General features: G+C 50.4%; 1 protein-coding gene across 2 annotated transcripts in view; it reads left to right on the top strand.

Annotated features, from left to right (window-relative positions):
* The window catches only part of LOC110504815 (A disintegrin and metalloproteinase with thrombospondin motifs 2), a 250376-nt gene that overhangs the window by 69782 nt on the left and 152843 nt on the right, over window positions 1-27751 (top strand). For both annotated transcript variants that reach the window (XM_036969571.1, XM_036969572.1), the window contains one exon: window positions 27031-27202. In XM_036969571.1, coding sequence (XP_036825466.1) covers window positions 27031-27202 — 172 coding nt within the window. The remainder of the gene's footprint in view (window positions 1-27030; window positions 27203-27751) is intronic.

Below are 27751 nucleotides of genomic sequence, written 5' to 3'. Positions count from 1 at the left end.
GTAGTTACTCTACTCTATGTACAGTAAATATATTTATATACCATTCTCCTTCATTGTCACCTTTCAGTATATGCTCATAGTAAGAGACTGTTATTATTGTAATCAGATACTTTATATTCCATTGACATTACTACCAGGCTCATCATGCCGTCTCCTGTGGGTTGTCACATAGAGTAGTTTATTTTCACAGTATGTGACAGTGCTTTGGGGTACTGCCTACAGGGATATAGTCCATGTTAGAAATGGTTGTTTGTTCTCGTGTTCTGTATTTTCACCTCGTGAATGTGTCTCTCACTTTCTCTTTCTTTTCTCCTATCTCTCATCTCCTCCTCCCTATCCGGGTCTCTATTTCTGTCCCTACAGTATCCCTCCTTCCCTCCCCTCAACCCCTTGCGTCTGCGGAGTAGTCAGCGCTAGACTGTCTCTGCAGACCTATCTGCTCTGTCAGACTGAAGCCAGCATTGTCAACTGGGATCGAATGAGGACTTAAAAACAGGACTGTACAGAACAGCAGGACTGTGCAGAACAGCAGGACTGTAAAGAACAGCAGGATTTTACAGAAAAGGAGGACTGTACAAAACAGTAGGACTGTACAGAACAGCAGGACTGTACAGAACAGTAGGTCTATACAGAACAGCAGGACTGTACAGAACAGTAGGACTGTACAGAACAGCAGGACTGTACAGAACAGCAGGACTGTACAGAACAGTAGGTCTATACAGAACAGCAGGACTGTACAGAAAAGGAGGACTGTACATAACAGCAGGACTGTAAAATAGAGAGGGTTGGAAAAAGGGATGCAAAAACAGTAGAAAACGTTAGACAGATAGGTAAGAGAAGGCTGGAGCATTAGACCAAGAAATCCTGAAATCCATGCACACACACACACACACACACACACACACACACACACACACACACACACACACACACACACACACACACACACATACACACACGTCATGACTCCTCCATGTCCACTGGGCCAGGAGAACACTGGTCGGAAAGCTGGTGAACACTAGTAGAACATCTAGAGAACACTAGTAGAACACCTGGAGAACACTAGTAGAACACCTGGAGAACGCTAGTTGAACGCTGGCAGAACGCTAGTTGAACACCTGGAGAAAACTAGTAGAACACCTGGAGAACACTAGTAGAACACCTGGAGAACACTAGTAAAACACCTGGAGAACACTAGTAGAAAACATGGCAGAACACTAGTTGAACGCTGGCAGACCGCTAGTAGAAAGCCTGGAGAACACAGGCAGAAAGTCTCGATTTCTGGAGAACACTAGCAGAAAGCCTGGAGAACACAAGCAGAACGCTGGCAGAACGCAAGGAGAAAGCCTGGAGAACACTAGCAGAAAGCCTGGAGAACACTAGCAGAACACTGGCAGAAAGCTAGTAGAAAGCCTGGAGAACACTAGCTGAAAGCCTGGAGAACACTAGCAGAAAGCCTGGAGAACACTAGCAGAACACTGGCAGAATGCTAGTAGAATGCTTTCAGAACACTAGTAGAACACTGGAGAACACTAGTAGAAAGCTTGGAGAACACTAGCAGAGCACGGGCAGAACGCTAGTAGAATGCTTTCAGAACACTAATAGAACACTGGAGAACACTAGTAGAATTCAGACAGAAGACTTGTAGAACACTGGCAGAACACTAGTAGAACACTGACAGAACACTAGTAGAACACTGGCAGAACACTGGCAGAACACTGGCAGAGCGCTTGTAGAACACTGGCAGAAACCTAATAGAATGCTGGCAGAACGCTAGTAGAACACTGGCAGAATGCTAGGAGAATGCCTGAAGAACACTAGAAGAATTCTGGCAGAACACTAGTAGAACACTGGACGGGCACTTGTAGAACACTAGCATAACGCTAGTAGAATGCTGACAGAACTCTAGTAGAACACTGGCAGAACGCTAGAACGCCTGGAGAACACTAGTAGAAGTCTGACAGAACGCCAGTAGAACGCTGGCAGAACACTAGTAGAATTCTGACAGAACGCTAGTAAAATCACGAAGAAAACTAGTAGAATGTTGGCAGAACTCTAGTAGAACGCTGGCAGAAAGCTAGTAGAATTCTGACAGAGTGCTAGTAGAACGCTGGCAGAACACTAGTAGAATTCTGACAGAACGCTAGTAGAAACACGAAGAAAACTAGTAGAACGCTGGCAGAACGCTAGTAGAATTCTGACAGAATGCTAGTAGAACGCTAGCAGAACGCTAGTAGAACGCTGGCAGAACACTAGTAAAATTCTGACAGAACGCTAGTAGAAACCTACAGAGCACTTGTAGAACGCTGGCAGAATGCTAGTAGAATTCTGACAGAATGCTAGGAGAATTCTGACTGAACGCTAGGAGAAACCTGCAGAACACAAGAAGAATTCTGACAGAACGCTAGTAGAATTCTGACAGAACGCTAGTAAAATTCTGACAGAACGCTCGTAGAAACCTGCAGAACACTAGTAAAACACTGGCAGAACGCTAGTAGAATGCTTTCAGAACACTAGTAGAACACTGGAGAACACTAGTAGAAAGCCTGGACAACACTAGCAGAGCACTGGCAGAACGCCAGTAGAATGCTTTCAGAAAACTAGTAGAACACTGGAGAACACTAGTAGATTTCTGACAGAAAACTAGCAGAACACTGGCTGAACACTAGCAGAACTCTGGCAGAGCGCTTGTAGAACACTGGCAGAACACTAGTAGAACACTGTCAGAACACTAGCAGAACACTGGCAGAACACTAGTAGAACACTGGCAGAACACTGGCAGAGCGCTTGTAGAACACTGGCAGAGCGCGAGTAGAATTCTGACAGAAAGCTAGTAGAACGCTGGCAGAACTCTAGTAGAACGCTGGAAGAACGCTGGTAGAATTCTGACAGAATGCTAGTAGAGCCCTGGCAGAACGCTAGTAGACCGCTGGCAGAACACTAGTAGAATTCTGACAGAACGCTAGTAGAAACCTGGAGAACACTAGTAGAACGCTGGCAGAACGCTAGTAGAATTCTGACAGAAAGCTAGTAGAACGCTGGCAGAACGCTAGTAGAAACCTGGAGAACACTAGTAGAACGCTGGCAGAACGCTAGTAGAACGCTGGAAGAACGCTGGTAGAATTCTGACAGAACGCTAGTAGAGCCCTGGCAGAACGCTAGTAGACCGCTGGCAGAACACTAGTAGAATTCTGACAGAACGCTAGTAGAAACCTGGAGAACACTAGTAGAACGCTGGCAGAATGCTAGTAGAATTCTGACAGAAAGCTAGTAGAACGCTGGCAGAACGCTAGTAGAACGCTGGCAGAACACTAGTAAGATTCTGACAGAACGCTAGTAGAAACCTGGAGAACACTAGTAGAACGCTGGCAGAACGCTAGTAGAATTCTGACAGAAAGCTAGTAGAACGCTGGCAGAACGCTAGTAGAAACCTGGAGAACACTAGTAGAACGCTGGCAGAACGCTATTAGAACGCTGGAAGAACGCTGGTAGAATTCTGACAGAACGCTAGTAGAGCCCTGGCAGAACGCTAGTAGACCGCTGGCAGAACACTAGTAGAATTCTGACAGAACACTAGTAGAAACATGGAGAACACTAGTAGAACGCTGGCAGAATGCTAGTAGAATTCTGACAGAAAGCTAGTAGAACGCTGGCAGAACGCTAGTAGAATTCTGACAGAACGCTAGTAGAACGCTGGCAGAACGCTAGTAGAACGCTGGCAGAACACTAGTAAAATTCTGACAGAACGCTTGTAGAAACCTACAGAGCACTAGTAGAACGCTGGCAGAACGCTAGTAGAATTCTGACAGAATGCTAGTAGAACGCTGGCAGAACGCTAGTAGAATTCTGAAAGAACGCTAGTAGAACGCTGGCAGAACAATAGTAGAATTCTGACAGAACGCTAGTAGAAACACGAAGAAAACTAGTAGAACGCTGACAGAATGGTAGTAGAATTCTGACAGAATGCTAGTAGAACGCTGGCAGAACGCTAGTAGAACGCTGGCAGAACACTAGTAAAATTCTGACAGAACGCTAGTAGAAACCTACAGAGCACTAGTAGAACGCTGGCAGAATCCTAGTAGAATTTTGACAGAATGCTAGGAGAATTCTGACTGAACGCTAGTAGAAACCTGCAGAACACAAGAAGAATTCTGACAGAACGCTAGTAGAATTCTGACAGAACGCTAGTAAAATTCTGACAGAACGCTCGTAGAAACCTGCAGAACACTAGTAAAACACTGGCAGAACGCTAGTAGAATGCTTTCAGAACACTAGTAGAACACTGGAGAACACTAGTAGAAAGCCTGGACAACACTAGCAGAGCACTGGCAGAACGCCAGTAGAATGCTTTCAGAAAACTAGTAGAACACTGGAGAACACTAGTAGATTTCTGACAGAAAACTAGCAGAACACTGGCTGAACACTAGCAGAACTCTGGCAGAGCGCTTGTAGAACACTGGCAGAACACTAGTAGAACACTGTCAGAACACTAGCAGAACACTGGCAGAACACTAGTAGAACACTGGCAGAACACTGGCAGAGCGCTTGTAGAACACTGGCAGAGTGCGAGTAGAATTCTGACAGAAAGCTAGTAGAACGCTGGCAGAGCGCTAGTAGAACGCTGGAAGAACGCTGGTAGAATTCTGGCAGAACGCTAGTAGAGCCCTGGCAGAACGCTAGAGGAAGGTGCAGAGGAGGACAGAGTCACATTCCAGATGTGCTGACTTTACCTTCCATTTTTACCTTCCATCTTTTTCTCTATGTCTTCTCTTTCATCTACCTTCCTCTTTCTCTACTTCTCTCTTTCTCTGCCTCTCCAGTTCTTATATAATTATCTGTGTTTTCTTAAGTTGAGTGTAGGGGGCAGTATTTTGATGTTTGGATGAAAATCATACCCAAATGAATCTGCCTATTTCTCAGGCCCAGAATCTAGAATATGCATACAGTATAATTGTCAGATTAGGACAGAAAACACTCTAAAGTTTCTAAAACGGTCAAATATTGTCTGTGAGTTTAACAGAACTGATATTGCAGGCGAAAATCTGAGGAAAATCCAACAAGGAAGTGCCTAAGAGAAACAAATCTCCCTGTTCCATTGCATGCCTTCCCTCCATTTAAAGGGATATCAACCAGATTCCTTTCTCTATGGCTTCCACATGGTGTGAGCAGTCTTTAGACATAGTTTCAGGCTTTTATTCTGAAAAATTTGCGAGAAGGATCACATCGGGTCAGTGGATGGCTGGGTGCCAGCAGAGTTTTACATGCGCAACAGCTTGGAGCAGACATTTTTTCTCTCTCTCCTATTGAAAAAGCTACGGTCCGGTTGAAATATTATCGATAATTTATTGTAAAAACAACCTGAGTATTGTTTATAAAAAAAGTGACATGTTTCTTTACAAACTTTACGGATACTATTTGGAATTTTCGTCTGCCCCGTCGTGACCGCTCGAGCCTGTGGATTTCTGAAGGTATTTTGGATATAAAAATAATCTTTATGGAACAAAAGGAACATTTATTGTCTCGTGAGTGCAAACATCCGAAGATCATTATTGGTAAGCGATTCATTTTATTGCTTTTCTGACTTTCGTGACCAATCTACTTTGCTGCTAGCTGTTTGTAATATTTTGTCTGCTGAGAGAGAGATGTCCTGACATAAACACTTGGATAGCTTTTGCTGTAAAGCTTTTTGAAATCTGACATGCCAGGTAGATTAACAACAAGCTAAGGTGTGTTTTGCTATACTGCACTTCTGATTTCATGAAAATTTAATATTTTCTGTAATTTAATTTGAATTTGGCGCTCTGCAATTCAGCGGATGTTGACGAAAATGATCCCGCTAATGAGATGGGTGTGCCAAGAAGTTTTAATCTGTTTCACATGGGCCTACATTAACTTTTCTCTACAGTATGCCTCGCAGTTAAACATTTTCTCTCTATCCTTATCAATTACTCCACAATATCCTTCTCCATCCTGTCTCATTTTTCATATCGTTTGTATTGTCTCGTTCTCGCTCTCTTTCTGATTCATAACACCTATTGACTGAGTTGTTTGGTCAGAAAACAGAGCTAATGAATGGGATGGAGAGAGGGTGGGAAAGACAGAGAAAGAGAGAGGGGGAGAGAAAGCGAGGGAGGGAGGGAGAGTGTGGTTTCAACCCTAACAAGATCTTACGTATTATGGATAAATGTCTATTTTTGGCACTTCATTCTGCGTGGTTACAGGGTTAATTCCACTTGGTTACAGGGTTTAAACAGAAACAACTCAGGTTAAACGTTTTCTGAGTGGTTGAGGTAGGAGCTATGGTTTGGGGAAGGTATAAAACTAAATAATTAAAACTGACGCACTATTACCATCAGGTATCATCAATATTCACAGTATTCTCACTGCTTGCTAGAGCATTGTGAATTGCCGTAGCGCGGTGGTCTTTGCAGCTCACTCTGGCTCTGAGCATCATGAGTTCACGCCCAGTGCTGGGCAATCATTTTTTCATATATTTTTTGTGAGTGCGGAGGACGGCATAAATCAATGTTCTCAGGACCTTTTCAAACATCCTGAATCGCCGTCTATTTCTAGTGACCAGCATGTTCATCCCCGGGATCCTGTCTTTCCTGAGTACTGTCTCACCAACACTGCTCTCTCTGTCAACACACCCTGCAGGAAAATGGCCCTGTCCTGGGAGGCTATATCTGATATTCTTCAATGCTAACCTCAGGATGTTTATCTAATGAACACCAGCAGTTTTTCCTCTGCACTTGGAAACAACATAATGAAGGCCTGAATCCCAAATGGCATCTTATTCCCTATATAGTGCACTTCTTTTCACCAGGGCCAGAGGGAGAGGAGGATGGAGAAGGAGGGAGACAGGGAGAGGGTGAAGGGAGGAGGTAATAAGAGGAGGAGGAAAGGAGGGGTATAAATGGAGGAATCTCCATGTGCTGGTTTAGCTGCCGAGGATCAGAGTGAGGAAGACACAGCACTGTTTATGTTCCCAGCATGCTGCTTTATCCTCTCGTCTCTTCCATACTAGCTAGTTTATCCTCTCTTCTCTCCCATACTAGGTAGTTTATCCTCTCTTCTCTCCCATACTAGCTAGTTTATTCTCTCTTCTCTCCCATACTAGGTAGTTTATCCTCTCTTCTCTCCCATACTAGCTAGTTTATCCTCTCTTCTCTCCCATACTAGCTAGTTTATCCTCTCTTATCTCCCATACTAGCTAGTTTATCCTCTCTTCTCTCCCATACTAGCTAGTTTATCCTCTCTTCTCTCCCATACTAGCTAGTTTATCCTCTCTTCTCTCCCATACTAGCTAGTTTCTTCTCTCTTCTCTCCCATACTAGCTAGTTTCTTCTCTCTTCTCTCCCATACTAGCTAGTTTCTTCTCTCTTCTCTCCCATACTAGCTAGTTTCTTCTCTCTTCTCTCCCATACTATCTAGTTTCTTCTCTTTTCTCTCCCATACTAGCTAGTTTCTTCTCTCTTCTCTCCCATACTAGTTTCAATGATGTTTCTAGAGACAATATATCTCTCTTCATCACTCAATACCTAGGTTTTCACATCCTACTATACCTTTGTCTGTACATTATACCTTGATGCTATTTTATCGGCCCCAGAAACCTCCTTTTACTCTCTGTTCCAGACGTTCTAGACGACCAATTCTTATTGCTTTTAGCCGTACCCTTATTCTACTCCTCCTCTGTTCCTCTGGCGATGTAGAGGTGAATCCAGGCCCTGCAGTGCCTAGCTCCACTCCTATTCCCCAGGCGCTCTCTTTTGACAACTTCTGTAACCGTAATAGCCTTGGTTTCATGCATGTTAACATTAGAAGCCTCCTCCCTAAGTTTGTTCTATTCACTGATTTAGCACACTCTGCCAACCCGGATGTTCTAGCTGTGTCTGAATCCTGGCTTAGGAAGACCACCAAAAATTCTGAAATTTTAATCCCAAACGACAACATTTTCAGACAAGATAGAACTGCCAAAGGGGGCGGTGTTGCAATCTACTGCAAAGATAGCCTGCAGAGTTCTGTCCTACTATCCAGGTCTGTACCCAAACAATTTGAACTTCTACTTTTAAAAATCCACCTCTCTAAAAACAAGTCTCTCACCGTTGCCGCCTGCTATAGACCACCCTCTGCCCCCAGCTGTGCTCTGGACACCATATGTGAACTGATTGCCCCCCATCTATCTTCAGATCTCGTGCTGCTAGGCGACCTAAACTGGAACATGCTTAACACCCCAGCCATCCTACAATCTAAACTTGATGCCCTCAATCTCACGCAAATTATCAATGAACCTACCAGGTACCTCTCCAAAGCCTTAAACACGGGCACCCTCATAGATATCATCCTAACCAACTTGCCCTCTAAATATACCACTGCTGTCTTCAACCAAGATCTCAGCGATCACTGCCTCATTGCCTGCAGCGGTCAACGGTCAAACGACCTCCACTCATCACTGTCAAACGCTCCCTGAAACACTTCAGCGAGCAGGCCTTTCTAATCGACCTGGCCGGGGTATCCTGGAAGGATATTGATCTCATCCCGTCAGTATGGGATGCCTGGATATTTTTTTTAAATGCCTTCCTAACCATCTTAAATAAACATGCCCCATTCAAGAAATTTAGAACCAGGAACAGATATAGCCCTTGGTTCTCCCCAGACCTGACTGCCCTTAACCAACACAAAAACATCCTATGGCGTTCTGCATTAGCATCGAACAGCCCCCGTGATATGCAGCTGTTCAGGGAAGCTAGAAACCATTATGCACAGGCAGTTAGAAAAGCCAAGGCTAGCTTTTTCAAGCAGAAATTTGCTTCCTGCAACACTAACTCAAAAAAGTTCTGGGACACTGTAAAGTCCATGGAGAATAAGAACACCTCCTCCCAGCTGCCCACTGCACTGAAGATTGGAAACACTGTCACCACTGATAAATCCACCATAAGAGAATTGAGAATTTCAATAAGCATTTTTCTACGGCTGGCCATGCTTTCCACCTGGCTACTTCTGCCCCGGTCAACAGCACTGCAACCCCCACAGCAACTCGCCCAAGCCTTCCCCATTTCTCCTTCTCCCAAATCCGTTTAGCTGATGTTCTGAAAGAGCTGCAAAATCTGGACCCCTACAAATCAGCCGGGCTAGACAATCTGGACCCTTTCTTTCTAAAATTATCTGCCGAAATTGTTGCCACCCCTATTACTAGCCTGTTCAACCTCTCTTTCGTGTCGTCTGAGATTCCCAATGATTGGAAAGCAGCTGCGGTCATCCCCCTCTAGTTTCTGCTCTGCTGTACTATCTAGTTTCTTCTCTCTTCTCTCCCATACTAGCTAGTTTCTTCTCTCTTCTGTCCCATACTATTTAGTGTTATCTCTCTTCTGTCCCATACTATCTAGTTTCATCTCTGTTCTGTCCCATACTGTCTAGTTTCATCTCTCTTCTGTCCCATACTATCTAGTTTCATCTCTGTTCTGTCCCATACCGTCTAGTTTCTACGCTCTTCTCTCCCATACTATCTAGTTTCTACGCTCTTCTCTCCCATACTATCTAGTTTCTTCTCTCTCATACTATCTAGTTTATTCTCTCTTCTGTCCCATACTATCAAGTTTCTCCTCTCCTATACTTTCTTGTTGCTTCTCTCTCATACTATCTAGTTTCTTCTCTTCCATACTGCAGAGGGAACAAAGGACAACACAGGGGAGTCCTGTAGTCCTGGAGTATGTATGTATGTACAGTGCTTTGCGAAAGTATTCGGCCCCCTTGAACTTTGCGACCTTTTGCCACATTTCAGGCTTCAAACATAAAGATATAAAACTGCATTTTTTTGTGAAGAATCAACAACAAGTGGGACACAATCATGAAGTGGAACGACATTTATTGGATATTTCAAACTTTTTTAACAAATCAAAAACTGAAAAATTGGGCGTGCAAAATTATTCAGCCCCCTTAAGTTAATACTTTGTAGCACCACCTTTTGCTGCGATTACAGCTGTAAGTCGCTTGGGGTATGTCTCTATCAGTTTTGCACATCGAGAGACTGAATTTTTTCCCCATTCCTCCTTGCAAACAGCTCGAGCTCAGTGAGGTTGGATGGAGAGCATTTGTGAACAGCAGTTTTCAGTTCTTTCCACAGATTCTCGATTGGATTCAGGTCTGGACTTTGACTTGGCCATTCTAACACCTGGATATGTTTATTTTTGAACCATTCCTTTGTAGATTTTGCTTTATGTTTTGGATCATTGTCTTGTTGGAAGACAAATCTCCGTCCCAGTCTCAGGTCTTTTGCAGACTCCATCAGGTTTTCTTCCAGAATGGTCCTGTATTTGGCTCCATCCATCTTCCCATCAATTTTAACCATCTTCCCTGTCCCTGCTGAAGAAAATCAGGCCCAAACCATGATGCTGCCACCACCATGTTTGACAGTGGGGATGGTGTGTTCAAGGTGATGAGCTGTGTTGCTTTTACGCCAAACATAACGTTTTGCATTGTTGCCAAAAAGTTCAATTTTGGTTTCTTCTGACCAGAGCACCTTCTTCCACATGTTTGGTGTGTCTCCCAGGTGGCTTGTGGCAAACTTTAAACAACACTTTTTATGGATATCTTTAAGAAATGGCTTTCTTCTTGCCACTCTTCCATAAAGTCCAGATTTGTGCAATATACGACTGATTGTTGTCCTATGGACAGAGTCTCCCACCTCAGCTGTAGATCTCTGCAGTTCATCCAGAGTGATCATGGGCCTCTTGGCTGCATCTCTGATCAGTCTTCTCCTTGTATGAGCTGAAAGTTTAGAGGGACGGCCAGGTCTTGGTAGATTTGCAGTGGTCTGATACTCCTTCCATTTCAATATTATTGCTTGCACAGTGCTCCTTGGGATGTTTAAAGCTTGGGAAATCTTTTTTGTATCCAAATCCGGCTTTAAACTTCTTCACAACAGTATATTGGACCTGCCTGGTGTGTTCCTTGTTCTTCATGATGCTCACAAAAAAAATACAGTTTTATATCTTTATGTTTGAAGCCTGAAATGTGGCAAAAGGTCGCAAAGTTCAAGGGGGCTGAATACTTTCGCAAGGCACTTTATGTATGTATGTGTGTATGTATGTATGTATGTATGTGTGTGTGTGTGTGTTTATTTGTGTGTGCGCGTGCGTGCGTGGGTGTGTGTTTGTGAGAGAGGTTATGTTATGTTTCATAATAAATGTTTACCATGTGCTATAAGTAAAGGCTTTATTATTATGGCTAGTCCTCATCCCCCTGAAGCATATCCCACATTTACATAATTGGGCAATCTCCTCTCCCTGCTTGAAATGACAATTAAGACAATTACATTAATCTGTTTTAATACTAAACATTAATTACTGCTCTCTCTCTTTCCTACCCCCCTCTCTCTCCCCCTTCCTGCCCCTCTCTCTCTCCTACCCCCCCAGTCTCTCCCTGCCCCTCTCTCTCTCTCTTTTTCTTACCCCCCTCTCTCTCCCGCTCCTTGCCCCTCTCTCTCTCTCTCTCTCTCTTCCACCCCCAATCTCTTCCCTTTTCTCCCTCCCCCTCTCTCCCCCTCTCCCTCTCACTCTCCTTCCCCACTCTTTCTGTCTATTTATTTCTGTCTCTCCATCTCCCTCTTTCTGTCTCTCATTAATGAGTTTGAATGTCATGAGTATCTTCTCACAGCACTGTGATTGTAAATCGCAGGTAAACATTATGAACACCTGCTCTTTCCATGACATAGACTGACCAGGTGAATCCAGGTGAAAGCTAGGATGCCTTATTGATGTCACTTTTTACAATCCACTTCAATCAGTGGAGATAAAGGGGAGGAGACCGGTTAAAGAAGGATTTTTTAGCCTTGAGACAATTTAGACATGGATTGGGTATGTGTGCCACTCAGAAGGTGAATGGGCAAGATAAAATATTTAGGTGCCTTTGAACAGGGTATGGTAGTAGGTGCCAGATGCAACGGTTTGAGTGTGTCAATAACTGCAACGCTGCTGGGATTTTCACGGTCAACATTTTTCCATGTCTATCAGGAATGGTCTACCACCTAAAGGACATCCAGCCAACGTCAGGCCAGGGGTAGAAAACAGGTCATTGATGAAAGAGGACAAAGGAGGCTGACACAAATTGTGCAGAGCAACAGACGGTCTACCGTTAGTTAACTGACAGTCCAGTGCAACATTGGTGCCCAAAGATCCATAAAAGAATGCACAACTTGTCACGGATCCCTCCGGAACTTTCATTACGCACACCTGTCCCCTGTTCCCACTGATTAGTACTTGTGTAAGTGTGCCCTTTGGTTTCCATTGGGCTGTCGATTATTGTAACAATGTCCGTTGGTGCGTGTGAGTACCTGTGCTGTGTGTTTTGGCTTTCGCGCCATTGTGGATTGCGCAGATTTAAGGTCTCGTATTATTTATTTGAGGTGCTCCTCGCTCTTTTGTTTTGGTTTCAACCCTGTGTTTTTGTATAGTGTTTCTTTGTTCTTCATCCCCATGCCTCTACACGGCACGCCGTAATTCGGGCTAAGTAAAAAACCCTATTACACATTCCTGCGTATGTCTACCGATCCTTGATACCAGCATGACAGAATAATCGACCAACTGCCGCAACTTCGGCAGCTGCAACTGGGTCATCCGACGTGGCCACAACGGGTCCGTCCGACAACGCAACTTCAGCAGCCGCTACTGGCCATTCTGACGCCACCACAACCTGTCCGTCCGATGCCACTGCTACTGGTCTGTCCGACTCCACGGCTACTGGTCTGTTCGACGCCACTGCTACTGGTCCGTTCGACGCCACTGCTACTGGTCCGTTCGACGCCACTGCTACTGGTCTGTTCGACGCCACTGCTACTGGTCCGTTCGACGCCACTGCTACTGGTCCGTTCGACGCTACAGCTACTGGTCTGTTCGACGCCACTGCTACTGGTCCGTTCGACGCCACTGCTACTGGTCCGTTCGACGCTACTGCTACTGGTCTGTTCGACGCCACTGCTACTGGTCCGTTCGACGCCACTGCTACTGGTCCGTTCGACGCCACTGCTACTGGTCCGTTCGACGCTACTGCTACTGGTCTGTCCGACGCCACTGCTACTGGTCTGTCTGACGCCACTGCTACTGGTCTGTCTGACGCCACTGCTACTGCTCTGTCCGACGTCACTGCTACTGGTCTGTCTGACGCCACTGCCACTGGTCTGTCTGACGCCACTGCTACTGGTACGTCCGACGCCACTGCTACTGGTCTGTCCGACGCCACTGCTACTGGTCTGTCCGACGTCACTGCTACTGGTACGTCCGACGCCACTGCTACTGGTCTGTCTGACGCCACTGCTACTGCTCTGTCCGACGCCACTGCTACTGGTCTGTCCGACGCCACTGCTACTGGTCTGTCCGACGCCACTGCTACTGGTCCGTTCGACGCCACTGCTACTGGTCTGTCCGACGCCACTGCTACTGGTCTGTCCGACGCCACTGCTACTGGTCTGTCTGACGCCACTGCTACTGCTCTGTCCGACGCCACTGCTACTGGTCTGTCCGACGCCACTGCTACTGGTCTGTCCGACGCCACTGCTACTGGTCCGTTCGACGCCACTGCTACTGGTCTGTCCGACGCCACTGCTACTGGTCTGTCCGACGCCACTGCTACTGCTCTGTCCGACGCCACTGCTACTGGTCTGTCCGACGCCACTGCTACTGGTCTGTTCGACGCCACTGCTACTGGTCTGTCCGACGCCACGGCTACTGGTCCGTTCGACGCCACTGCTACTGGTCCGTTCGACGCCACTGCTACTGGTCTGTCCGACGTCACTGCTACTGGTACGTCCGACGCCACTGCTACTGGTCTGTCCGACGCCACTGCTACTGGTCTGTCCGACGCCACTGCTACTGGTCTGTTCGACGCCACTGCTACTGGTCCGTTCGACGCCACTGCTACTGGTCCGTTCGACGCCACTGCTACTGGTCTGTCCGACGTCACTGCTACTGGTCCGTTCGACGCCACTGCTACTGGTCTGTCCGACGCCACTGCTACTGGTCCGTTCGACGCCACTGCTACTGGTCTGTCCGACGTCACTGCTACTGGTACGTCCGACGCCACTGCTACTGGTCAGTTCTACGCCACTGCTACTGGTCAGTTCTACGCCACTGCTACTGGTACGTCCGACGCCACTGCTACTGGTCAGCTCTACGCCACTGCTACTGGTCCGTTCGACGCTACTGCTACTGGTCTGTTCGACGCCACTGCTACTGGTCCGTTCGACGCCACTGCTACTGGTCCGTTCGACGCTACTGCTACTGGTCTGTTCGACGCCACTGCTACTGGTCCGTTCGACGCCACTGCTACTGGTCCGTTCGACGCTACTGCTACTGGTCTGTTCGACGCCACTGCTACTGGTCTGTCCGACGCCACGGCTAATGGTCAGTTCTACGCCACTGCTACTGGTCTGTCTGACGCCACTGCTACTGGTCTGTCTGACGCCACTGCTACTGGTCTGTCTGACGCCACTGCTACTGGTCTGTCTGACGCCACTGCTACTGGTCTGTCCGACGCCACTGCTACTGGTCTGTCTGACGCCACTGCTACTGGTCTGTCCGACGTCACTGCTACTGGTACGTCCGACGCCACTGCTACTGGTCTGTCCGACGCCACTGCTACTGGTCTGTCTGACGCCACTGCTACTGGTCTGTCTGACGCCACTGCTACTGGTCTGTCTGACGCCACTGCTACTGGTCTGTCCGACGCCACTGCTACTGGTCTGTCTGACGCCACTGCCACTGGTCTGTCTGACGCCACTGCTACTGGTACGTCCGACGCCACTGCTACTGGTCTGTCCGACGCCACTGCTACTGGTCTGTCCGACGTCACTGCTACTGGTACGTCCGACGCCACTGCTACTGGTCTGTCTGACGCCACTGCTACTGCTCTGTCCGACGCCACTGCTACTGGTCTGTCCGACGCCACTGCTACTGGTCTGTCCGACGCCACTGCTACTGGTCCGTTCGACGCCACTGCTACTGGTCTGTCCGACGCCACTGCTACTGGTCTGTCCGACGCCACTGCTACTGGTCTGTCTGACGCCACTGCTACTGCTCTGTCCGACGCCACTGCTACTGGTCTGTCCGACGCCACTGCTACTGGTCTGTCCGACGCCACTGCTACTGGTCCGTTCGACGCCACTGCTACTGGTCTGTTCGACGCCACTGCTACTGGTCTGTCCGACGCCACTGCTACTGCTCTGTCCGACGCCACTGCTACTGGTCTGTCCGACGCCACTGCTACTGGTCTGTTCGACGCCACTGCTACTGGTCTGTCCGACGCCACGGCTACTGGTCCGTTCGACGCCACTGCTACTGGTCCGTTCGACGCCACTGCTACTGGTCTGTCCGACGTCACTGCTACTGGTACGTCCGACGCCACTGCTACTGGTCTGTCCGACGCCACTGCTACTGGTCTGTCCGACGCCACTGCTACTGGTCTGTTCGACGCCACTGCTACTGGTCCGTTCGACGCCACTGCTACTGGTCCGTTCGACGCCACTGCTACTGGTCTGTCCGACGTCACTGCTACTGGTCCGTTCGACGCCACTGCTACTGGTCTGTCCGACGCCACTGCTACTGGTCCGTTCGACGCCACTGCTACTGGTCTGTCCGACGTCACTGCTACTGGTACGTCCGACGCCACTGCTACTGGTCAGTTCTACGCCACTGCTACTGGTCAGTTCTACGCCACTGCTACTGGTACGTCCGACGCCACTGCTACTGGTCAGCTCTACGCCACTGCTACTGGTCCGTTCGACGCTACTGCTACTGGTCTGTTCGACGCCACTGCTACTGGTCCGTTCGACGCCACTGCTACTGGTCCGTTCGACGCTACTGCTACTGGTCTGTTCGACGCCACTGCTACTGGTCCGTTCGACGCCACTGCTACTGGTCCGTTCGACGCTACTGCTACTGGTCTGTTCGACGCCACTGCTACTGGTCTGTCCGACGCCACGGCTAATGGTCAGTTCTACGCCACTGCTACTGGTCTGTCTGACGCCACTGCTACTGGTCTGTCTGACGCCACTGCTACTGGTCTGTCTGACGCCACTGCTACTGGTCTGTCTGACGCCACTGCTACTGGTCTGTCTGACGCCACTGCTACTGGTCTGTCCGACGCCACTGCTACTGGTCAGTTCTACGCCACTGCTACTGGTCAGTTCTACGCCACTGCTACTGGTACGTCCGACGCCACTGCTACTGGTCAGCTCTACGCCACTGCTACTGGTCCGTTCGACGCTACTGCTACTGGTCTGTTCGACGCCACTGCTACTGGTCCGTTCGACGCCACTGCTACTGGTCCGTTCGACGCTACTGCTACTGGTCTGTTCGACGCCACTGCTACTGGTCCGTTCGACGCCACTGCTACTGGTCCGTTCGACGCTACTGCTACTGGTCTGTTCGACGCCACTGCTACTGGTCTGTCCGACGCCACGGCTAATGGTCAGTTCTACGCCACTGCTACTGGTCTGTCTGACGCCACTGCTACTGGTCTGTCTGACGCCACTGCTACTGGTCTGTCTGACGCCACTGCTACTGGTCTGTCTGACGCCACTGCTACTGGTCTGTCCGACGCCACTGCTACTGGTCTGTCTGACGCCACTGCTACTGGTCTGTCCGACGTCACTGCTACTGGTACGTCCGACGCCACTGCTACTGGTCTGTCCGACGCCACTGCTACTGGTCTGTCTGACGCCACTGCTACTGGTCTGTCTGACGCCACTGCTACTGGTCTGTCTGACGCCACTGCTACTGGTCTGTCCGACGCCACTGCTACTGGTCTGTCTGACGCCACTGCCACTGGTCTGTCTGACGCCACTGCTACTGGTACGTCCGACGCCACTGCTACTGGTCTGTCCGACGCCACTGCTACTGGTCTGTCCGACGTCACTGCTACTGGTACGTCCGACGCCACTGCTACTGGTCTGTCTGACGCCACTGCTACTGCTCTGTCCGACGCCACTGCTACTGGTCTGTCCGACGCCACTGCTACTGGTCTGTCCGACGCCACTGCTACTGGTCCGTTCGACGCCACTGCTACTGGTCTGTCCGACGCCACTGCTACTGGTCTGTCCGACGCCACTGCTACTGGTCTGTCTGACGCCACTGCTACTGCTCTGTCCGACGCCACTGCTACTGGTCTGTCCGACGCCACTGCTACTGGTCTGTCCGACGCCACTGCTACTGGTCCGTTCGACGCCACTGCTACTGGTCTGTTCGACGCCACTGCTACTGGTCTGTCCGACGCCACTGCTACTGCTCTGTCCGACGCCACTGCTACTGGTCTGTCCGACGCCACTGCTACTGGTCTGTTCGACGCCACTGCTACTGGTCTGTCCGACGCCACGGCTACTGGTCCGTTCGACGCCACTGCTACTGGTCCGTTCGACGCCACTGCTACTGGTCTGTCCGACGTCACTGCTACTGGTACGTCCGACGCCACTGCTACTGGTCTGTCCGACGCCACTGCTACTGGTCTGTCCGACGCCACTGCTACTGGTCTGTTCGACGCCACTGCTACTGGTCCGTTCGACGCCACTGCTACTGGTCCGTTCGACGCCACTGCTACTGGTCTGTCCGACGTCACTGCTACTGGTCCGTTCGACGCCACTGCTACTGGTCTGTCCGACGCCACTGCTACTGGTCCGTTCGACGCCACTGCTACTGGTCTGTCCGACGTCACTGCTACTGGTACGTCCGACGCCACTGCTACTGGTCAGTTCTACGCCACTGCTACTGGTCAGTTCTACGCCACTGCTACTGGTACGTCCGACGCCACTGCTACTGGTCAGCTCTACGCCACTGCTACTGGTCCGTTCGACGCTACTGCTACTGGTCTGTTCGACGCCACTGCTACTGGTCCGTTCGACGCCACTGCTACTGGTCCGTTCGACGCTACTGCTACTGGTCTGTTCGACGCCACTGCTACTGGTCCGTTCGACGCCACTGCTACTGGTCCGTTCGACGCTACTGCTACTGGTCTGTTCGACGCCACTGCTACTGGTCTGTCCGACGCCACGGCTAATGGTCAGTTCTACGCCACTGCTACTGGTCTGTCTGACGCCACTGCTACTGGTCTGTCTGACGCCACTGCTACTGGTCTGTCTGACGCCACTGCTACTGGTCTGTCTGACGCCACTGCTACTGGTCTGTCCGACGCCACTGCTACTGGTCTGTCTGACGCCACTGCTACTGGTCTGTCCGACGTCACTGCTACTGGTACGTCCGACGCCACTGCTACTGGTCTGTCCGACGCCACTGCTACTGGTCTGTCTGACGCCACTGCTACTGGTCTGTCTGACGCCACTGCTACTGCTCTGTCCGACGTCACTGCTACTGGTCTGTCTGACGCCACTGCCACTGGTCTGTCTGACGCCACTGCTACTGGTACGTCCGACGCCACTGCTACTGGTCTGTCCGACGCCACTGCTACTGGTCTGTCCGACGTCACTGCTACTGGTACGTCCGACGCCACTGCTACTGGTCTGTCTGACGCCACTGCTACTGCTCTGTCCGACGCCACTGCTACTGGTCTGTCCGACGCCACTGCTACTGGTCTGTCCGACGCCACTGCTACTGGTCCGTTCGACGCCACTGCTACTGGTCTGTCCGACGCCACTGCTACTGGTCTGTCCGACGCCACTGCTACTGGTCTGTCTGACGCCACTGCTACTGCTCTGTCTGACGCCACTGCTACTGGTCTGTCCGACGCCACTGCTACTGGTCTGTCCGACGCCACTGCTACTGGTCCGTTCGACGCCACTGCTACTGGTCTGTCCGATGCCACTGCTACTGGTCTGTCCGACGCCACTGCTACTGCTCTGTCCGACGCCACTGCTACTGGTCTGTCCGACGCCACTGCTACTGGTCTGTTCGACGCCACTGCTACTGGTCTGTCCGACGCCACGGCTACTGGTCCGTTCGACGCCACTGCTACTGGTCCGTTCGACGCCACTGCTACTGGTCTGTCCGACGTCACTGCTACTGGTACGTCCGACGCCACTGCTACTGGTCTGTCCGACGCCACTGCTACTGGTCTGTCCGACGCCACTGCTACTGGTCTGTTCGACGCCACTGCTACTGGTCCGTTCGACGCCACTGCTACTGGTCCGTTCGACGCCACTGCTACTGGTCTGTCCGACGTCACTGCTACTGGTCCGTTCGACGCCACTGCTACTGGTCTGTCCGACGCCACTGCTACTGGTCCGTTCGACGCCACTGCTACTGGTCTGTCCGACGTCACTGCTACTGGTACGTCCGACGCCACTGCTACTGGTCAGTTCTACGCCACTGCTACTGGTCAGTTCTACGCCACTGCTACTGGTACGTCCGACGCCACTGCTACTGGTCAGTTCTACGCCACTGCTACGGGTCAGTTCTACGCCACTGCTACGGGTCAGTTCTACGCCACTGCTACTGGTCAGTTCTACACCACTGCTACGGGTCTGTCCGACGCCACTGCTACTGGTCTGTTCGACGCCACTGCTACTGGTCTGTTCGACGCCACTGCTACTGGTCTGTTCGACGCCACTGCTACTGGTCTGTTCGACGCCACTGCTACTGGTCTGTTCTACGCCACTGCTACTGGTCTGTTCGACGCCACTGCTACTGGTCTGTTCGACGCCACTGCTACTGGTCTGTTCGACGCCACGGCTAATGGTCAGTTCTACGCCACTGCTACTGGTCCGTTTGACGCCACTGCTACTGGTCTGTCCGACGCCACGGCTACTGGTCCGTTCGACGCTACTGCTACTGGTCCGTTCGACGCCACTGCTACTAGTCTGTCTGACGCCACTGCTACTGGTCTGTTCGACGTCACTGCTACTGGTCTGTCCGACGCTACTGCTACTGGTCTGTCCGACGCCCCTGCTACTGGTCTGTCCGACGCCACTGCTACTGGTCTGTTCGACGCTACTGCTACTGGTCTGTTCGACGCCACTGCTACTGGTCTGTTCGATGCCACTGCTACTGGTCTGTCCGACGCCACGGCTACTGGTGTGTCCGACGCTACTGCTACTGGTCTGTCCGACGTCACTGCTACTGGTCTGTCCGACGCCACTACTGCTGGTCTGTCCGACGCCACTGCTACTGGTCTGTCCGACGCCACTGCTACTGGTCTGTCCGACGCCACTACTGCTGGTCTGTCCGACGCTACTGCTACTGGTCTGTCCGACTCCACGGCTACTGGTCTGTTCGACGCCACTGCTACTGGTCTGTCCGACTCCACGGCTACTGGTCTGTTCGACGCCACTGCTACTGGTCTGTCCGACTCCACGGCTACTGGTCTGTCCGACGTCACTGCTACTGGTACGTCCGACGCCACTGCTACTGGTCAGTTCTACGCCACTGCTACTGGTCAGTTCTACGCCACTGCTACTGGTACGTCCGACGTCACTGCTACGGGTCAGTTCTACGCCACTGCTACTGGTCAGTTCTACGCCACTGCTACGGGTCTGTCCGACGCCACTGCTACTGGTCTGTTCGACGCCACTGCTACTGGTCTGTTCGACGCCACGGCTAATGGTCAGTTCTACGCCACTGCTGCTGGTCCGTTCGACGCCACTGCTACTGGTCTGTCCGACGCCACGGCTAATGGTCAGTTCTACGCCACTGCTACTGGTCTGTCTGACGCCACTGCTACTGGTCTGTTCGACGTCACTGCTACTGGTCTGTCCGACGCTACTGCTACTGGTCTGTCCGACGCCACTGCTACTGGTCTGTCCGACGCCACTGCTACTGGTCCGTTCGACGCCACTGATACTGGTCTGTTCGACGCCACTGCTACTGGTCTGTCCGACGCCACTACTGCTGGTCTGTCTGACGCCACTGCTACTGGTCTGTCTGACGCCACGGCTACTGGTCTGTCTGACGCCACTGCTACTGGTCCGTTTTACGCCACTGCTACTGGTCTGTCTGACGCCACTGCTACTGGTCTGTTCGACGCTACTGCTACTGGTCTGTTCGACGCCACTGCTACTGGTCTGTCCGACACCACTGCTACTGGTCTGTCTGACGCCACTGCTACTGGTCCGTTCGACGCCACTGCTACTGGTCTGTCTGACGTCACTGCTACTGGTCTGTCCGACGCCACTACTGCTGGTCTGTCCGACGCCACTGCTACTGGTCTGTCCGACGCCACTACTGCTGGTCTGTCCGACGCTACTGCTACTGGTCTGTTCGACGCTACTGCTACTGGTCCGTTCGACGCCACTGCTACTGGTCCGTTCGACGCTACTGCTACTGGTCTGTCCGACTCCACGGCTACTGGTCTGTTCGACGCCACTGCTACTGGTCTGTCCGACTCCACGGCTACTGGTCTGTCCGACGTCACTGCTACTGGTCTGTTCGACGCTACTGCTACTGGTCTGTTCGACGCTACTGCTACTGGTCCGTTCGACGCCACTGCTACTGGTCTGTTCGACGCCACTGCTACTGGTCTGTCCGACGCCACTGATACTGGTCTGTTCGACGCTACTGCTACTGGTCTGTCCGACGCCACGGCTACTGGTCTGTCTGACGCTACTGCTACTGGTCTGTTCGACGCCACTGCTACTGGTCTGTCCGACGCCACGGCTACTGGTCTGTCCGACGCTACTGCTACTGGTCTGTCCGACGTCACGGCTACTGGTCTGTCCGACGCTACTGCTACTGGTCTGTCCGACGCCACTGCTACTGGTCTGTCCGACGCCACGGCTACTGGTCTGTCCGACGCCACGGCTACTGGTCTGTCCGACGCCACGGCTACTGGTCTGTCCGACGCCACGGCTACTGGTCTGTCCGACGCTACTGCTACTGGTCTGTCCGACGTCACGGCTACTGGTCTGTCCGACGCCACGGCTACTGGTCTGTCCGACGCCACGGCTACTGGTCTGTCCGACGCTACTGCTACTGGTCTGTCCGACGCTACTGCTACTGGTCTGTCCGACGCCACTGCTACTGGTCCGTCCGACGCCACTGCTACTGGTCTGTCCGACGCCACTGATACTGGTCTGTCTGACGCCACTGCTACTGGTCCGTCCGACGCCACTGCTACTGGTCCGTCCGACGCCACTGCTACTGGTCTGTCCGACGCCACTGATACTGGTCTGTCCGACGCCACGGCTACTGGTCTGTCCGACGCTACTGCTACTGGTCTGTCCGACGTCACGGTAACTGGTCTGTCTGACGCTACTGCTACTGGTCTGTCCGACGCCACTGCTACTGGTCTGTCCGACGCCACGGCTACTGGTCTGTCCGACGCCACGGCTACTGGTCTGTCCGACGCCACGGCTACTGGTCTGTCCGACGCCACGGCTACTGGTCTGTCCGACGCTACTGCTACTGGTCTGTCCGACGTCACGGCTACTGGTCTGTCCGACGCCACGGCTACTGGTCTGTCCGACGCCACGGCTACTGGTCTGTCCGACGCTACTGCTACTGGTCTGTCCGACGCTACTGCTACTGGTCTGTCCGACGCCACTGCTACTGGTCCGTCCGACGCCACTGCTACTGGTCTGTCCGACGCCACTGATACTGGTCTGTCTGACGCCACTGCTACTGGTCCGTCCGACGCCACTGCTACTGGTCTGTCCGACGCCACTGCTAATGGTCAGTTCTACGCCACTGCTACTGGTCCGTCCGACGCCACTGATACTGGTCTGTCCGACGCCACGGCTACTGGTCTGTCCGACGCCACTGCTACTGCTCTGTCCGACGCCACTGCTACTGGTCCGTTCGACGCCACTGATACTGGTCTGTCCGACGCCACTGATACTGGTCTGTCCGACGCCACGGCTACTGGTCCATCCGACGCCACTGCTACTGGTCCGTCCGACGCCACTGCTACTGGTCTGTTCGACGCCACCACAACTACGTTCCTGTGATCGTCCTCGAGACCGGTGTCATTGCGTTGCTTGTGCAGCGCGTCAGGGGGGGCACTGTCATGAATCCCTCTGGAACTTTCATTGCGCACACCTGTCCCCTATTCCCACTGATTGTATTTGTATATATGTGCCCTTTGTTCACCGTGGTGCTGTCAGTTATTGGTACAATGTCCGTTAGTGCGTGTGAGTACCTGTGCTGTGTGTTTTGGCTCTCGTACCATTGTGGATGGCACAGATGATTATGGGTCTCGTCCCATGTGTTAATCATTCTACGAGTGTGTTATTTATTTGAGGTGCTCCTCACTCTTTTGTTTGGGTTTCAACCCTGTGTTTTTGTTACGTTTTTGTTTGGTCTTCATTCCAATGCCTTGGTTAAATAAAAAATCGCTATTATGCATTCCTGCGTCTGTCTCCTGGACCCTCATACCAGCGTGACACAACTCATCGTACCTTTACACAAATGGGGTATGGCAGCTGACGACCTTACAGAGTTCCAATTATTTCAGCAAAAACCAAGAAACTGTGGTTGCAATGGGCTAAGGAACGAAATCACTGGACACTGGAGAATTGGAAAAACATTGCCAGGTCTAATGAATCCCAGTTCCTGCTGTGTGATGCTGATGGGAGGACTAGGGTATGGAGGAAACCACGAGTACATCCATCCATCATGTTACATGTCAACATTGCAGCTGGTGGTGTGATGGTGTGGGGTGTGTTTCATGGCAGACATTGGGCCCCTTGATAAAAGTGGAGCAACGTTTGAATGCCACAGGATATCTGAACAGCATTGCCAACCAATTGCCATCCCTTCATGGCAGCATTGTATCCATCGGTGAACTGATGATTTCAGCAGGATAATGGCCTATCAAAAAAGGCTAGGATTGTCCAGGAATGGTTCTATGAATATGAGTTCAGCTTAATGCAGTGGCCTGCCCAGTCAGAAGGTCTCAATCCAATTGAGCATCTGTGGGATGAGTGGAACGAGATATTCAGAGAAGCAATCTAGTACCAGCCAACTTGACACAACTGTGGGAAGCATTGGAGTTCACATGGGCCAGCATCCCTGTGGAACACTTTCAACACCTTGTAGAGTCCATGTCCCAACGAATGGAGGCTGTTCTGAGGGCAAAAGGGGGTTGCAACTCAATATTAGGAAGGTGTTCTTAATGTTTGTACACTCAGTGTATAGTCCCAGTATGTCCTTAAATATAGAGGGTGCATCCCAAATGGCACCCTTTCCCTACATAGTGCTCTACCTTTGACCAGAGCCCTGGTTAAAAGTAGTGCACTATATAGGGAAAAGGGTGCAAGTCTCCTCTTGGTTGTGTGGGCCGTGGAGCTCTGAGATGATGACTTCAAGGCCTCGGGAGGGTTGTGGTTTGTGTCAGGGTCTCAATGACCAGAAAGGTAATAATAGCCTACTGTCTTCGAGTGCTACATTTAGTGTGTGTGTGTGTGTGTGTGTGTGTGTGTGTGTGTGTAGCATTAAGACAAGAGCCAGATAGAAATAGAAGTGTATGGTCTAGACTCTAGATCAGGGATGGGCGACTGGCAGCCCCCCGTTTTGTAGTCCCGAGGACCAATTAAAAAATAACTCAGTCGGGGACTCAAATTACTGTTGAGAGTTAGAATAAAACAATTGTTGAGACACTGCTGCCCCTCATGATGAGTTCTGTTTGTTGCCCCTCCCTAGTCTAGATGAATCAGAATTAATAATGAGTAATGAGTGTTCCTCTGCTTTGTATGTAGTGTCCATTTCCGTTCCATTGATAAAGTGTCTGAAATAAATAGCTGGTGTGAGATAGAGAACCTCTATCAGTGAAGGGATTGTTCTATAACTTTAAATGGTTACATTTAATCATATTTTCCATCATTCTTAATCATTCTTTATTCTCTGATATTGAATAGAAGAAAGTTCCAGACAGTTGTCCAATAAACTCCCTTAATTCTCCACTGGTCCCTAGCTGCTTCCTTGTTCATGTTTCCTTGTTCCTGTTTCTGAGAGAACATGATGTGCTCTTTCTCTCTGGAATCTATAGAAACTCTCTCCCACCCTCCTCCCTCTCACTCCTCCCTGTCGCTGATCGATCTGACCATGTCTCCCAGTCCCACATGTCATATTGTTCTTTGACATGGCTCTCCTCTACCGTCTGCTTGGTATTCCGGAGCGGGAAGCCATGCACCAGCACAGATCCATCAGCGCCGATCGGAATGCCGCACCACGGCTCAGAGAGAACAGAGGGATGAGTGGAGAGAGAGAGACAGAGAGCAAGAGAGAGAGAGAGCGAGAGAGCGAGAGCGCTCAGGGGAGAACCCATCGCTAAGACACCAAGTCAGTGAGAAGACACTAAGCTATAGTGACTGGCACCACTGACGGGATCCTAATAATACTGCTGATTCACTGAAATTACTCTGCACTGATGGGGATCCTAATAATACTGCTGATTCACTGACATTACTCTGCACTGACGGGATCCTAATAATACAGCTGATTCACTGACATTACTCTGCACTGATGGGGATCCTAATAATACTGCTGATTCACTGACATTACTCTGCACTGATGGGGATCCTAATAATACTGCTGATTCACTGACATTACTCTGCACTGACGGAGATCCTAATAATACTGCTGATTCACTGACATTACTCTGTCTGCACTGACGGGGATCCTAATAATACTGCTGATTCACTGACATTACTCTGCACTGACGGAGATCCTAATAATACTGCTGATTCACTGACATTACTCTGTCTGCACTGACGGGGATCCTAATAATACTGCTGATTCACTGACATTAGTCAGCACTGTAGTTATCCTGTATTACTGTCATTCTCCCCTGCAGGAGCTGTAATGTCAGGTAATGATGTAAATGACTCTTAAAAGATAAAGTTTAGATATCTTATGTTAATTAAATGAATCAAATATCGAAACAAAATGTCTCACTATTATTATTCCCAAATATGATGAGGTTGTAATGGTAGGCCCCTCTTTTAATGGCATCCCTTCCTGTCCAAATCATGGGTATAGTTGAATGGGTGAACATGAAATGCCATTATTTTCCCCTCTTCTTTTGGACAAAGCCACATATCCACATATCAGACAGGGCTCTGGCCTAAATAGGTATTGGAACTTTAGCCCTCAAATGAAAATGTGGACCTTGGAGCCAGTTCACTGCTTTTTATTTCATTGTTCCCTTGTAATCAGAAAGTGATTTAGACCTGGGACACTAGGTGGGTGCAATTAATTATCAGGTAGAACAGAAAAGCAGCAGTACTCCAAACCTCGTAGGGTCAGATTTGAACACCCCTGACCTATAGTAACTCCCTGAGTATTGAGTGAGATGTAGTCCAGAGGTGTACTGTACTGTAGAGAAGAGTCAATAGGAGTTCAAGTAGAGGTGAGACATTTCTGCACAAGGAACCCCTGTGGAGTAGTGTGGTGTTTTTGAGTTAGTTCTGCTTCAGTGCAGCTCTCAGTGTAAGCATTGGAATAACAGCACACTCACTGAAAACTTACCCCAGCTTTTTTGCCAAGCAACAATGTCTCTAACTTCTCCCTCCCACACGTCACACTCCTGCGTTAGGATCATACACCATCCCTTCTTCATCCTGTCAGAGAGAGGAGGGAAGGCCACAGCGAGCAGATCAGGTGGATGACTGTTTGTGTCTTTTCTATGTCTTTCTCTTATTTCTTTTCCCTGTAAAGCCCCAGAATCCTCCTCTTCAGGTCTCCCCCATGGCTTCGCTCCTCGGCAGTCGGTTGCCGTGGTAATTACCAGTTGTCTAAACAGACAGATGGAGTTAGAGAGAGTGACGGGCAATTTTCTGAGCCCCTGTTTTTCTGTGTGTGTGTCAGAGTGGGGAGCGGGGTAGGGGGAATTACCTGACAGGGAATGTAAGAGCAGAATCCGGCCTGGACAAGCTTATTTCCTCCCACGGTGGCTCTGATACCAAGTGTCGCTCTCTCTCTCTTCTGTCCTTGGAAGTGTGTTTAAAAACAGGGATTACTTGTGGATGAGTGGAGGAGCCCCTAACCAGGCTTATTATGTCATGATTATTATGCATTGTACTAAGACGGACTAACTGAGAGCCCTCTCTCCCTTCCTCCCTCCTCTATCTCTCCCTGCCTCTCTCTCTTTCTCTCCCAGGCTGGTATGATCAGGATGGAAGAGGAGGAGTTCTTCATCGAGCCGGTGGAGAAGGGGAATGGAGTGATGGGGGAGGAGGAGGGAGGAGGAGGGCGTCAACACATCGTCTACCGCTCTTCCTCCGTGAAGAAGATGCCAGTCAGTGGCCCCGCTGCAGGCTACCACTCTAGAGGTCTGTGATTGGTTTACCTACTTCCTGCTTACCAACGTGGCATATGACATACTTCACCACAGACTAGCAATCCAAACCTGTGATCGCACAGTACATGGTTGTGTGTTCATGTGTGCATTCATGTGTGGGAATGACAGACTGGTATAACTCCCCAATGTCATGTTGGGGTGTTAGGTGATGTTGTGAATGTGAGATTCACCAGCACCTTGTTATCAACATCTGTGTTCTAATAGCAGTTTATTCAACAGGGTCTATTTCTGCTTTTCACTGTAATGTAAGATGATGAGACTGCAATTATTTAAGACTTTCATCCGTGAGATGGAAGTCCTGGACATTATATCATCATCGATTTGGCACCTAGAGGTGCATCAATAATGTAGAGAGAGAGATAGAGAGAGAGAGCGAGAGAGACAGAGAGAGACAGAGAGGTACAGATAGAGACACAGACAGAGAGAGAGAGAGAGACAGAGAGAGAGACAGAGAGACAGAGAGACAGAGAGCGAGAGAGAGAGAGAGAGAGAGAGTGAGAGAGAGAGAGAGAGTGAGAGA

The sequence above is a fragment of the Oncorhynchus mykiss genome, chromosome 31 (assembly GCF_013265735.2).
Source record: "Oncorhynchus mykiss isolate Arlee chromosome 31, USDA_OmykA_1.1, whole genome shotgun sequence".
NCBI lineage: Eukaryota > Metazoa > Chordata > Actinopteri > Salmoniformes > Salmonidae > Oncorhynchus > Oncorhynchus mykiss.
This window is presented reverse-complemented; position numbering and strand designations above follow the sequence as displayed.